Genomic DNA, 14,376 nt, shown 5'->3' with positions numbered 1-14,376 from the left:
TCTTACATTTCTCAATACCAAAAGACATACCAATATCACCGGAAAATTGTTCAGTCAGATTTAATAGGTTTGTTAACTGATTTTGTGTACTATTATTAATATTAGTTTTGATATTTATAACATTGTACTGTTTTGCATTTTTTCAAAATTTATGAAAATTAGAAACCCAGTGTTTTGTATTTGACTCGACGTCGTGAATTAAAAAAAAATATATGTATCCATTTTTACACCTGACACTTGCCTCACTTATTGTCTGCAGCTCACTCTTTCTAAAAGCCATCAGATGCACAAAACGCACTCGTTTTTTCACATGTTTCTCACTCTGAGATTCTGTAAGTTGATGGTTCAACAATCTTCGTAAAATTATTTTTTCTTTCTCAGGAAACGTAGTACAAAATTTAGGTGAAAGAAGATCAAAATAAGTTAAAAATTAATTTTTTTTTTAATAATACTTTATATAACAGAAATATCATCAAAAAAACAGATTCAGTGTTAGAAACCCATGGTACTCATGTACAACTTCATCTTATGAAAGGCTATATTATTGATAACTGCAACCGATGTAATTCTGAAACAAGATACAATAAAGAAAAGACCAATAAATTTAACAGTATTACCTTCTGTGCTATTTCTATTAAGCTTTCACCCATTTTTCTTCCAGTTTCCATGACTAAGTCGTAAAAAGCTCCTCTCTTTTGCAACAACATATAGGGGTGTTCAAACTCCACAGCCCTACCACTATCCATAACCAATACCTTATCTGAATCCATGATTGTATGCAACCTGTGTGCAATAGTCAAAACTGTGCAGTTCGCAAAATTAGTCCTTATAGTCCTCTGTAACAACTCGTCGGTATGAGGATCAACATTAGCAGTAGCTTCATCCAACATTAAAATTTTATTATTCCTCAATAGGGCTCTCGCTAAGCAGATCAGTTGCTTCTGACCAACACTAAAGTTAGAACCACCTTCCGACAAATTACTGTAAAGACCTGCCGGTAAATCTATAATAAAGTCCTTTAATTTTACTTCTTCTAAAACATTCCAAATTTTCTCATCTCCATATTCATCAAATGGATCTAAATTTTTCCTTACAGAACCGGAAAACAGAATCGGTTCTTGTGGAATAATTGAAATTCCAGATCTCACAGAACTGAGGCTCACAGACTTAGTATCTACTTCGTCTATGAAAATATTACCTTCGAAGTCTACCAGCCGGAACAAAACGGATATTAGCGAAGATTTTCCAGCGCCTGTTCTACCAACTACTCCAACTTTCTCGTTAGGCTTGATGAGAACATTTAAATTTGTGAGAACATAGGGATCCTCTGGAGAATATTTCATGAAGATAGATCTAAATTCTATTTTGCCGTGTTGAAGCCATTCTAGTTTAGGTTTTGTGATTTGGTTGTCACTTTCGCGTTTAACATCTATGTATTCAATTACTCTTTCGACTGAAGTCATTTGGTTTTCCAGTTCACTCCATCGTCTCATTCCCCACTGGAATATTCCTGTTAAACTCATTCCTTGAGTTATGACAAAACCAACATTTCCACCATACGTTTCTATGAAGGAAGAATTTTAGCTGAAATGAGTAAAATTTACGTACTAACCTTTAGTCAATGCGATGACAGTTATGACTAGAACGTAGATAACACAGACAATATCCAGCCAAGTGGCGAAAGCTCGATTGCTCCCTAAAAACATGTAAAACACTGAAGAATGTACGTTTTGATAGTTGTCGAATTCTTTTTCCAAGAGTAGTTCAGCGTTGCATGCTCTGATTGTGGTTAAACCTTTCATGGATTCTGTAAGGTGAGCAAAAATAGGACTGCGATCTAAAAAGATATCAGATCACTAAAAGAAATCGTCAAGGATTAGCGAACATCGTACTCGTAGACTCCATCCGTTTAATACTCCTACTGGTTGTAAGGAAAACCATTCTAATAAAATACATAATGATACTAATTGCTAATGTAGGAATTAGGGTCCAAGGACTAATCAAACATATTGCTCCAAAAGTACCGATTACCGACAATGTTAGCTGAAACATTTTTCTTAGTAGCTGACAATGTCGAGATATTTTATTGTGTATTTGTTACCTGCAAAACATCCATTTGCAAATCAGGAAGAGCCTCATCTATGGTTCCAATGTCTTTAGAAAACCTATTCAATATTCTTCCAGAAGAATTGGTATAAAAGAATCTCATGGTGGCCTTCACAGTACTGGTAAACATTTTATCATGCAGATTAACTGATGCTATCATACATCCTCTAATAAAAGACATAGATCGAACTGTAGCAAATATTATCAACAAGCCAATTATGCCTGCATACAAATAAATACAAATTGTTTTTGTAAAATAAATGTCCTCAAAGTAAAATTCTGATGAGTTGTTAAGTGATATGTTTTGACCTAATCGTCGTTGTTCTAAATTTACCCTTCAAAATAATCTATATGAGTAACACACGTGAACTCAGACAGTAGACTTACCAAAATGTGATAAAGTAATCCGAACCCTTGGCAAAGATTTCAGTTAAAACGAACAGTAATATCATTAATAGAAAAATACAGTAGGAACCACCAGCGCGAATAAATCTCATGTAAACCTCTTTTGATACCTTTCCAGATGTTCTTTTTTCTTCTTCTTCGTTTTGTTCTGGCTCTTCTTTTATATCTGTAGTTTCATTTGCAACTACAACGTCTTCATGGTCAAAATTTTCTTCATTATTTAAAACTTTGCTGAAATCTTCACCCGATGCTTGTAATTCTTTGTAACTACCAGAAACTGCTATTGAACCGTTTACTACCAAATAAATGTTATCTACTGAACTTAAGTACTGTATTTGGTGTGTTACAAGAACGACACATTTGCCTTTCAAATAGTCCTTGATACAATGTTTGAAGATATGTTTTCCAACGCTTGCATCAACAGCTGAGAGAGGGTCATCCAGTAAATAAATATCAGCATCTCTGTACACAGCTCTGGCTAGATTAATTCTAGCTTTTTGACCACCGCTTAACAGTATACCCCTCTCTCCAACAACAGTGTTATCACCATGAGGAAATTGTCCTAGATCTTCTTCTAAAGCACACACTTTGATGACTTTATTGTACTTAAATTTATCCATGGGTGCACCAAAAAGTATATTTTGTTTAACTGTACCGACAAACAACCATGGTTCTTGATTAGCATATGATATTCGACCACCGGTTTGCACAAAGCCTTCGCTTACAGATAATTCGTTGAGACATAGTTGCAGAAGACTAGATTTCCCACTACCAATTGGTCCTATAACAGCAACTACTTGTCCATCTTCTACTTTAAAGCTTATATTATGCAAGGTATTTTGTGTGGAGTCTTTCGACCATTTAGCGGTTGCCTTTTCTATGCTCAAACCAATTTCCTTGCTTATGATAGTGTTTGTACTAACTTCTTCAAGGTTCAAGAAATTTTCGAATCTTTTTATAGCCACATTCGATTGTAGCACTTCAGAAACGGAATCTGGAAGATGCAATGAAACAGAAATCATCAGCATATCGTAAAAGGAAGCTAAGACGAAAACATATTGGGCATCGGGACTATTTCCAGTTAGAACATACGTGACAATGCAAAGAAAAATTGCAGTTCGACCAATGAAAAAAGAAAAAGATGTGGTTAAAGCTCTCAGATAATTTGCGATTTTGATTAAGTACATTTCTTTTCTGGAAAAATTAATTTAATTTATAGAATTAGTTATTGTAAATTTACCTTCTGATTGCATCTATAAGTTTAACAAATGGTTGTTCCCAGTTATAGACCTTGATTACTTGGATTCCTGAAATGATTTCGCTCATGTAACGAATTCGTTCATCTGTTTTTAAAGCTATTCGCAATCTATAAAAAGCTGCCTTTTTACTCAAGAATACTGTAAATCAAAAAATGTATAAAAACTTTTCAATTTTAATTAGATCCGTACACTGAAGTGGTGTAAGTGTCCCAATAAAAATAAGCCCCGCTAACGCCGTCGGTCCTGATATGTAATATAGTATATACAAAATAAGTACCGCTTGAAGAGGAGACGCCCACAGTGCGTTGAAAGCTCCACAGAATAATACTAACTGATTCATATCATTCGACAACAAGTTGATAATATGGCCTACAGTGGTTTCATTTAAAGCTTTTTTACTAAGTCGTAAAGCTTTTCGGTACAATAAAGATGATACTGCAACCCTAACTTTAATCGAAAGCTGCTGAAAATGCATTACCCAGGTATGCCAAGTAACCATATCAATAAAACATGCTATCACTATAATAGATGCATATATTATGGCATCAGACTTTGATACTTCCGTCTCAGTGGGCGAATAGTAGCCCATTAATTTTCCTAAAGCTACCGGTCGGCTAATTCTAAAAAAAATTGTTGTAATTACGTGTGAACACTTTTGATTCGTTCTACCTGATGATGAATTCTATAAAAAAATAAAGGATCATTGACGTTATAATATCCCATTTAAAAATTTTCCATATCGCTTTCCATAACGAAGGTTTAACACCTTGACCCAATTGCTCGTTCCAGGCTTTTTCTAATTCACCTGCAAATCTACCAGCATCATGACGTTCTAGAGTTTGATAAATATCTTCTTCTGTTAGTTCTTTTTTAATACCAATCTTAAACATTGGAATTGTCCAACTATAAGTTTGCAAGTAAGAGTGATTTTAACAGTTTTACTAAGTTTACCAGAAAAATAAGTCGGAGAGGAAATTAGAATTTTCCTGAGGATGTGATTGTAGTTTGTACTTGTTAAAGACACTTTTGCCTTCCATAATGCAAAATTGTTACCACAGCCAAGTCCTAAAACGAGACGTTAACAATTTCTTGAACAATACTATTTAAGTAATAGTGTTACGTTTTATTTAGAGATCATTCTAAAGACAGATATACATATTTGTACTAAGCATTAATTGTGTAACAAAGTAAATAACAATGTAAAAACGCTTCAGTGATAACTAACTCCAATAATGTGCAGATTATTACTTAACAGCCCTCTCGTGAAAAGAAACGTTTTCTCATCACAAATTACTTGCAGTGTTTTTGCCGATTCTTAAATCCAGACGCAGCTCACAAAATATCGTCATCGCACTCAATACAGGAAAAAATTGTTTTTAAAGTAATATATTTGATTGTGTAAAATTAGAACTTTCAGGGCTGTGGGTCCAAATTTTTCCTACGCTGATTCAGCAGGTCCAATCTATCTTTGTGCAATTTTATAATCAGGCTTAATCAACGTGGAAGTGATGACGACTGCTGAGGAATCCGCCAGACAAATAATAAGTACGCCGGCGCGACACCAGGCGATAAATTTGGCTGGCCGACTGTACAGTCTCAACCACGTCACAACCTCAGTGGCGTTTGATGCAAATCAGGGTTTATCTAAACAAGATCATCACGAAAATTGTGATGTTGACCAGTCATTGTTAATTTTTAAAACATTTTAACATCTAGGAGAACTCGTCTAACTGAGGAGACTCTGGAAAAAATAGTCATTGTCACTACGAATGCTCGAGATTGTAGCAGAAAACGTGGCCACGATTGTGATAGCGCTGGCAGTAGGTCGCTGCCGGACGGCAATGAGTGCGAATGATGCACCACTTCCACATTGCCGAAGCCTGTTTATAATACATTACTTTACATCTTGCCCCGAAGAGTTTGCAAACTTCAAAAACTGTCGTGACAACAAAAATCTGTGCAATAGTTTTGGAAATTATTTGTCTTATTATAAATATCGACGCAGGTGACAGACACACGGGGACGAGAGATCTATTTTTAATGCTGTACTGGTGTCTCAAACGCTGAGAAAACATGAAAGTAGTCGTCTGACGGACTTCAGCTTATGCTCGAGAAGTTAAAAACAAAAAAATACTCCGGTTATGCATTGTTGGGTTATTTTATTGCATTAGTAAATATTTATTTATAAAAGAAACGTTCTTCATTGTGGAGCTACTGGAGAATGTGGAAATTTCTTAATATTTGCACCTCCGTACTTTCTAAAAAAGCATAAGGGGGAAATCAGGCAAAATATTTGCTGTTCTGACAGAATGTCTTAGTCTTTTAGCAAAGGCATATGGAATTAAAAATATTCTGGACGTGGATAAATAAGAGTGCTTAAAGTTGTTTACTTTGGTTAGAGAATCATGGACCAGTAAATATGAAACTTCAAGATATAGATTGCTTGCTCCAACTGTATAGAAAATACGTGCCTAACGTGAAGCTATATGTCCGAAGATCGTCTTTTTTTCTGAAAATATACACAGAAAGTGCACTCGGAATGTGACTGGCATCCATAAGATCGGAAGCAAGGGAAAGAATGTGGCCAACGGGAAAACATTGACTGACCACTGCTTCAGAAGGAGGTGTGGAGGTGTCTTAACATTTTTAAAGAGACTTGGTGGGTGAAAATCGGATTCAGGGACCGAAGGATACATCGACAGGAGAAAAACGGTTTTACCCATGAATTCATAACCATCAGAGCAGGAGTTTAGCACAAATGGGTTCCACATTCATCGGAATATCCCAAGAGAATAGCTCAAATGAAATTAACATTGAAAGTAACCCAAGCGAACACAGTGGGGCCAACAATAGCCACAAAACGGTGATTTGATATATCGTACAATTCATACAAAAGAAGTCTGAAGAAAATTCAAGGGCTCTTGGAAGGGCTATTGGAATAATTATTAGATTAACGTATACCTTGGTGACCTTAATATTTGGTTTGACAACAATAAAGAGATAATTTTGGTACCTAATTTATTAGAAGGATAAGTACTTATATTTTGATACTCTGATCTTCATAACGACAGCAAAATATTTATTTTTTGCAATTTGTTAAGTTACTTTTTTCATTGGACATATTTATATAAATTCTTTGAGTGATAATTAAAAAAAAATTATCATGTATTTTCATAGTCTACCCAAATAAATAATTTTCCATTTTTATGAATGTTGTCATTTATTCGTTTCTGTTTTAAGTGTTCTAGACAACTGCAACTGTTATTTTATTAATCAGTTATTAGTTTATTGTAGACATAATGTTGACACAAACTTACATAATTAATAGCTATTTATGGTATAAGTGAATAAAAGTGAATTTTATCCAACGAAAAAATAGTTTAGCACACGAGGCGAAGCCGAGTATGATAATGTTTTTGTGTGGATAAAATGTGTTTATTCACGTGTATCATACAAGTTTTTTTCCAATTTCGCAAAATTTTTCAAAAAATTTATTGTTTAGGTAATCCATATACATAAATATTAATTGTAACTAATATGATGAACACTTAAAGAAGGTAAATTGCCTAAGCTGCCTGTACTTTCGTCACGGTCAAATTCAAAGGATGTTCCTGGACTTTCATTAGGATTGTTTTACAGGAGGTGGGCTATCAAGCGTTGCAAATTTTAGTTGAATATCCACACATCCATAGCAACGAAAATTTCAGTGGTAGTGCGAATTTTTAGATTTTTTACTTTATTCGTGTTGTCAATGACAGTGTGAATAAAGTGTTGCTATAAATATTTTATTCATCCATTCGATTAAACTATTGTTTTAATAGCTAGATTTATTAATATACAAAATGAGCATTTTATTTGTAGAAATTGGAAAAAGAAGTATATACGGAATGAATGAAAGATAATTTATATATTATACAAAATATACGTACCTGTACAAAGTAAACCCTTCGTTTAAAACCAAATTTGTTAACCGTTTTTATGTAAGTTGTATCACGTTGCACGAATAAAGTTAACTAACTGAAACTCGAGTATCGATACCGTTATCATGCGGATTCGTTATCTGAAGAGAAACTAAAACAAAAAAAATCATAGAAGCGTCCAGACAAAAAACTACATTAAACACGAAAACAGAACTAACAAGGAAGCAATTTGATTGAAGAAATTAGAAAACTTCCCCACTATTAAAATCGTCCAATGAAAGAGTGCCCTTTTTGTCTCGAGATTTGCACCTGACATATATATCAGAGAAACAATGTTAAATCCCGGCTGATTTTTTTTATCTCTGTTACAGTTAGCTATGACGCTTATGTTAGAAGTTTCAATTATACTGTTACGTAAAAGTTAAAAAAAAATCACGCGATATTAGTGAGATATAATAGGTGCCAACGTCTATGCAATTTAATGTTAAATCTTTAGTGTTCGACCTTGATTAGAGTTCGAACAAAGTTGTGGACACATGTGAATGAAAACCGTCTTGTCGCTCTTTAGTTCTAGTTTCAAACTCGATACAAAAACTGCTTTGATAATGTTTTCGGTAACATTGACTCCTCTCGCTATATTCGACATTTCCAATAAATATTGCTATATCCGATCATCATCATTTGGGTAAGTTAATCCTCCACGGTCTTGCAGAAGGATTAATTTCAATAGTGGTCCTGGTATGGTCTTGGACAACAGTGGTGTGAGGCATACATCACAGGCCCATTTGTCGTTTATTTTTTTTATTACATATCCTGCAAGAAATGCCACAGAAGCCGAATAAATATTTTCGCTTGGTTCAGCGCTGGCACTCAGATTCTCTAATTTATCATTTAAATCAAGCGGCAAGTTTTCTGGTGTTAGTGGTGTTAGTTGTGTGGCTGCACGCATTGTAACGTCTACTCCGTGATCTACTTCAGAAATTATATAATGTTCTGTGTGTGTAAGTGTCATTTGAGCACGGCTAATTGAGTCTGTGTTGGTTACTGTATTTGCCGAGGAAGAGGCTTTAATAATTCCGCATCTCAAAATTTGTCGCAAAGCATATTCTGCGCTTCTTTCGTTCGTTGCGTCATTTGAACCACCCTTGAGTCGTGCGTGTGAAAACATTCCCTCAGTTGCGTCGGAACTGAAAGACCTTGTTAACACATAGTAAAATCCTGCTTCTTGAAGTAAAAACTTGATACACAGGTATTAAGTATATCTATAAGTACTTTTAGCAGTGAATTTTAAAGCCTCCGCAATTTCCTTTGTCAATCCCTTTAAATTAACATTGGCAGAAGTCGTCTGAATATCGTCAATATAATCAGGAAATGTAGAATTCAACCATTCAAGACGTTCGTCATTAATATGTATATATGGCGCTACTGCACTATCCAGACAACGAATGTAATCATCTTTTCTTGAGACGTTATGAATTCTGAAGAAATAATACATATTCTCCATGTAAGTAATTGTGCTTTCAACACCGCTGAATTGCTCCTGGCCTTCTTCTTTTAGAAACCGTAAAGAAGATGTCACAGCTGGAGAAAAAATTTGTATTGCACGTAAAACATTCATTTTTTTGAAATTAGAAGGATAGAGATGTTTTTTAGTAAAATATCTTACGGGCTTGATGGGCATTCCTTGTTGTAACTCATGCAGTTCTTTCAGGTAGGAAGATGAAATTGTGCCTTGGGAGGAACTCATGTCATGTCGAGCATTTTTCAGTGCATGACAGAAATCGAATGAAAAAAATAGAGACATATTCTCAAGTGTGGGATGATCTACACGATTTTTCAGACTTCCATTTCCGAAGCTTTTAAATAGTGACACGTTTGCGGAAAAATTTTCAGCAACTAATCTTATTGCTACAAATCCACAATCTGTAACCAAGCGAAAGACTCTTTGTGTCAACAAATAAAAATCTTTAGATGTTAGGGTTGCATGAAAGAAATATCCTACAGGATGGTAAACTTTCTGGACAATCCATGGATGACAAAGCACAGCATTTTATTGGCTACACGCGGTTTTTTACCAATAGTGGAACAAGTAGCGGTGTCTAAGCCAAAAATGTGGTCTTCTGCTCTGCTATAGTTCACTTTTTCCTTGATTGCCATATCATCAACAATTAGTGAACATACACGTTCAATGGGATGTTTGAACTGCGTTATTTTAGCTTCCAAACGTTGTCGAATCAACTCATTCTGACCTTTGTATTTATCAATATATTTACAAATGGTGTCTTTTGATGGAAGCTTGACTAAATGATTGTGGCAAAATCTGTATCCTTTTGGGGAACAAAATTTCCACACTGTACACAGTCTAATTGCTACTGTAGACCATCTTGGCACTTTTTTAGAATAATTTGTGACCAAGTTTATCAAAAATATAGCCTTTTCTTCGCCTGCATCCGCATCTGCCGTAATTGCATCCACAATCTTTATTTTTTCATAGTTTTCTTTTTTCTCATCTTCCAGTTCATGAATCCTCTGTCATTTTGAGATATTTCTCATTAGCTCGGTTCAGTTCTTGTTGTAATAGTTTACATTTGTACCAAAGATCAGAGATTATAGACATGGAGTGGGAATTATTACACGCTGAATCACACGATTTTTTCAGAGGATTAGGACGTAGATCTTGAGGAGTATCAGTATTGGATGGGCCAGGTATAGGATCAACAGGAGCAGCCTAGTTTAACAAAAGAATATACGAAATATTGTGGCTTTTCATAAGTTATGCTTCCGGAAAGGTAGGGACATTTTTACTCAAACGAATTTTTTTGAATGGGGAAACAAGGGATTCATTTTCAAAATGTTTTCAACATACAACAGACCGTTGGGTAATGTTTGTTATGCCGATAATTACATAAACAATTAATATAGAATAATAATTTAGAAACTATTTACAAAATTTTTCAAGCCATTGCAACCATTTTTCTCGAATTTTTGGGTCGCTGGGAATTTCAAATAGTGGCTTTTCAGTGTTTCCGCAAACTAAACACTTACGAACCATTTTTTAACTTAATAGCTATTAAGATAACTAGGTGTTTTATAGGTACTTTAAAGGACGCGGTCCCAGTTTAAATCCGAGCGACCGAAGAAAGCGAGGTTTTAATGGGACCGAGTCCTTTCAACTATAAAACACCGTGTTATCTTAAAAATGTTTTCTAACACTGAAGCTTATTTGATGCGAAATCGTCTGTTATTAATATTTTATCGGGAGATTTTTAGTGAGGCAAAATGTTTCTTGAGGCTGCCGTGGGTAGTAGTCATGGTAATAGTATCAACAAATTTTGAAAAAAAAATTTTGTTCGTTAAAATGTGTGAACGCCTTTCAATCGGAATATTAGAAAAAGCCAATGAATTACGCACTAAATTATTACCCGCAAAATCAAAAAACGCTTATGAGAAGGTGTACGTGGCTTTTAATCAGTGGACGTCAGAAAAAGGTGTAAAAAAAGTGACGGAAGACGTTATTCGGACTTTCCTTGATGCAAGCGTAAGTACCAGATTTATGCTGGGTTTATGCTCATCTATCATAATATCACCTATACATTTAGCATTTTTTAATTTTTTAAACAGTAGTAGCGACGATTCCAATGTAGAGGTCAGCAACCAGATTAGATGTACAAAGCTGTATTCAGCCTTCGAAAGTAGTAGAGACAATCAACATCAACAACAAGAATTCACCCTTCAAGAGTAATGGAAATTTATATTTTAATAATTGTAGTTTTGTATTCAATAAATAAATGTTACGAAAAATGAAGCAGCGTACTGTAAATAGTATAAAGGACGTTACCATTGACGACGTACTTTATAAAGAACAGTGGATTTTATAGATAACTTAGTAGTCGAGTTTAAATGAATCTTAGAAACGATTTAAAATGTCAGTGTTAGAAAAAAAAAAAAAGTTGAAAATAACGGTTAGTTGATTTTCAAAAATTTGACATCGAGTGATTTGGTTGATAGTCGCTAGATGACGCACCTTGACCTCCTGTCAACAGGAACAAACTTTTATCGGAATTCGGACGGCCGTGTAGGAGCGTAAGCGTAGACAAATGCAGGTGGCCATATCCAGAGAAATGTATACACAAAAGCGATAATAATCAAAATTAAATGGCTTACCGGAGAATTAATTAAAATATTGGTACGAAATACAGCCTTACGCCGCCCGATGCGAGGCCTATTGCAGTCGAGACCTTTCTGCACAGAACACCAATATAGAAAAAACGCAGGCTCCATGTATTTTATTGGCAGCAGCAGTGACATTTCTCGACCGTCATGTTGCGATGCTAAAGTGTGGGAAATTCAAATAAATGCATGCTACGTGTATTGCCAGTTGCATACTCCAACATAGTGTCATACCGGTTGCCTATCACTACTTATTTGTTTTAATAATGGAAAGAAATAAAATTCATAAAATTTTACAAACGAAGTATATTAAACATTAAAAATAGACTATATATACAATTCAGAAATTAACAATAAAATAAAAAACAATTCTGTTATAAACAAAAAAATAACAAAAACACAAACCTTCCACCATAATACTTCTAGACGTCAATTGGGAGTACCAGATCCATTCAAGGGTTTCCATTTCCTCCAGGTTATTTTAAAGTAAAAGGTATTCACATTGAGATCATTCCAAATACTTCGAAGGACGAAGTGATGTTTTGCAATGGTGTTGCCTCCGCTTCAAGCGCAAGCCTCAGTCCTGAAACATGGTTGTTATCAAACAATCAGTACATAATTACATTTTCATTACCTTTCACATCAATTCCACGGTCACTTGCGAGAATTTCAGCCGTGAAACACCTTTTATTCCAAAACATCACACTGCATCGCACAACATTGACATATGTCAGTAAATAGTAAAAGACCGGGAAGAATCTGAAGCCCACAGCCACAGGCTGCATCTGCGCAGTGTCCTACTACCCACCTCTTGCCCCTCAAAAATCCAAAATGCGATGCCGGCGTCCACAAGCTAAGGGCCGGTTGCATAAACGCAAATCAAATTTAATCTCTGATTAAGAACTATTTAACTATGATAATAACAATCGTTGCTATGGAGTTAATCAGAGATTAAATTTGATTTGCGTTTATGCAACCGCCCCTAAATGTCCTTCATGTTGCCTATTCGGCAATACAACCTTCACCCCTTTCTGGTCTATACCAAAGATTAAAGAAAGTATACAATAAATGCCGTAGTTCGTTAGAAAATGACGTCATCTGGACGAGACATTTGACCGTCATTGGTACGTCAATATCACGTGAAATCTTTGGTCACTATGACGTAATTGATGACCATTTATTCACGTGAAAAAGACGACATCATGTTGCCTGGGAATAGGCAAAGATAATCTTGTAATTCGTCAAAATTTGTTTAGGTGTGGTCTTGGCGGCATAACTTCTATATTTGTTTTCTTTTTCAGTTGTCAGATTTGATGACGTTTCCATGTTGGAGATTTTTTCACTCGTTTCCTTTAGCATTTCTTTCGTTTCGCACATGTGTTTTGTATTTGTTTCAAATCTAGAATAAAATTAGCATTATTCATAAATAATTGCAGTAACATACCTTTGCAATATTTTATGGCGCCTCATTTTCAAAAACAATCACCGTAAGTTCTTCATGATAATCAGTGGAAGTATCTTTAGTGATTAATCGTGGTCCTTCCAGCTTATCTGAAAAAACTGCTTTTGTTATCTACGTACAGTTATCAAAAATAACAGAAACACGTAAAAATTAAAATGATTACTTTATTAGATATTAACTTACCCAGTGTAAATAAGTACAACTCACATTGAATGGCAGAAATTTTCACAAAACTGCGTTAAAAATGAAGTGGGTAACGGATACACGAGAAAGTTTCGGTGGTTGAGAACCAACTGGAAATATTGGAATGCTTCACTGTGAAGTGCAATAAACATAAATACCTAAAAATGGGGAAAGTCCGAATGCACGCTTCAAACATCTGATGTATTGTACAGTAAATACGGAAGTTGAGCATTATTTTTTCATTAGATGAAATAAATTTAATAAAACTAAATATTAAATAAAATTTTTATGGTAACCATCATCACTTTAGAAACGTCTCTATAAAATCAAAATTCGACGAAGGAATTCTTCAAAACCTTGTCCCGTTTTAGGGACAATGGACAAAGAATTTTTATGACTTTGTTTGTGTCGTAGGGTCTCACGCTCAACCCCGGATGTTCTATTTATAATTTGCCAAGCAAGTACTTACAAAATAACACTTCCAGAGCAGACAAGTTTTCAGAAATAATTATTTTATTAGAAATTATTACAATGAAAAAACGTGTCTTTGGTGTATTTCTAATAAAGTCGTTATATTTTTTGCTCTAAATATAATTCAGCATTATGAAGGCCACTTTTTAAAGAATACGACGACCCACATCTAATTGATTATATAATCTATAAAAAATGACGAAGAAAAGACGGCCTTTTGACGTCATTAATTGACGTCAGAAGTAAGTCATAAAAATCTCGTCATTATCACGTGATTTTTTGGGAGAATGACGTCGCCGACGAGTTATGACCAAAAATTGACGTGAATTAGACGACAGTCTGCTGCTTGGGTGCATCTACTGCATATATTTTACTAATATTTAATCTTGATTAGGAACCC

At 34.8% G+C, this 14,376-nt stretch overlaps 1 protein-coding gene and 2 long non-coding RNA genes across 4 annotated transcripts; 1 reads left to right on the top strand and 2 right to left on the bottom strand.

Moving 5' to 3' along the window:
* Positions 1-423: 423 nt before the first annotated feature.
* LOC135129829 (probable multidrug resistance-associated protein lethal(2)03659) lies at positions 424-11,967 on the bottom strand. 2 transcript variants are annotated; one of them, XM_064057095.1, is made up of 12 exons: positions 11,855-11,967; positions 7,700-7,841; positions 4,722-4,835; positions 4,440-4,673; positions 3,960-4,390; positions 3,752-3,908; positions 2,494-3,705; positions 2,102-2,441; positions 1,893-2,043; positions 1,613-1,837; positions 618-1,564; positions 424-568 (listed from the first exon to the last, which is right to left on the bottom strand). In XM_064057095.1, exons 3-12 carry the CDS (start codon positions 4,805-4,807, stop codon positions 542-544), a joined length of 3,810 nt encoding a protein of 1,269 aa, XP_063913165.1. In that variant the 5' UTR covers positions 4,808-4,835; positions 7,700-7,841; positions 11,855-11,967; the 3' UTR covers positions 424-541. The 2 variants fall into 2 exon arrangements, with proteins under 2 accessions (XP_063913165.1, XP_063913166.1); XM_064057096.1 differs by lacking the exon at positions 7,700-7,841.
* Positions 9,050-9,448, top strand: LOC135129830 (uncharacterized). Its single transcript, XR_010280649.1, has 3 exons — positions 9,050-9,194; positions 9,249-9,342; positions 9,402-9,448. It is a non-coding gene; the product is annotated as an uncharacterized LOC135129830 (long non-coding RNA).
* Positions 11,968-12,151: 184 nt separating the features above from the next.
* Positions 12,152-13,358, bottom strand: LOC135130439 (uncharacterized). Its single transcript, XR_010280776.1, has 3 exons — positions 13,305-13,358; positions 12,495-13,259; positions 12,152-12,443 (listed from the first exon to the last, which is right to left on the bottom strand). It is a non-coding gene; the product is annotated as an uncharacterized LOC135130439 (long non-coding RNA).
* Positions 13,359-14,376: the final 1,018 nt, after the last annotated feature.

This window comes from Zophobas morio, unplaced genomic scaffold (assembly GCF_036711695.1).
Source record: "Zophobas morio isolate AGI-343-1 ecotype UQ-CSIRO unplaced genomic scaffold, CSIRO_AGI_Zmor_V1 ptg000017l, whole genome shotgun sequence".
NCBI lineage: Eukaryota > Metazoa > Arthropoda > Insecta > Coleoptera > Tenebrionidae > Zophobas > Zophobas morio.
This window is presented reverse-complemented; position numbering and strand designations above follow the sequence as displayed.

Coding starts and splice junctions, on each gene's coding strand:
- LOC135129829 (XM_064057095.1), bottom strand. CDS start 4,807: ATGGAAGGCAAAAGTGTCTTTAACAAGTACAAACTACAATCACATCCT. Junction 3,909..3,959: donor GACACTTACACCACTTCAGT/GTACGGATCTAA, acceptor TTTGATTTACAG/TATTCTTGAGTAAAAAGGCA. Junction 1,838..1,892: donor TAAACGGATGGAGTCTACGA/GTACGATGTTCG, acceptor ATATCTTTTTAG/ATCGCAGTCCTATTTTTGCT.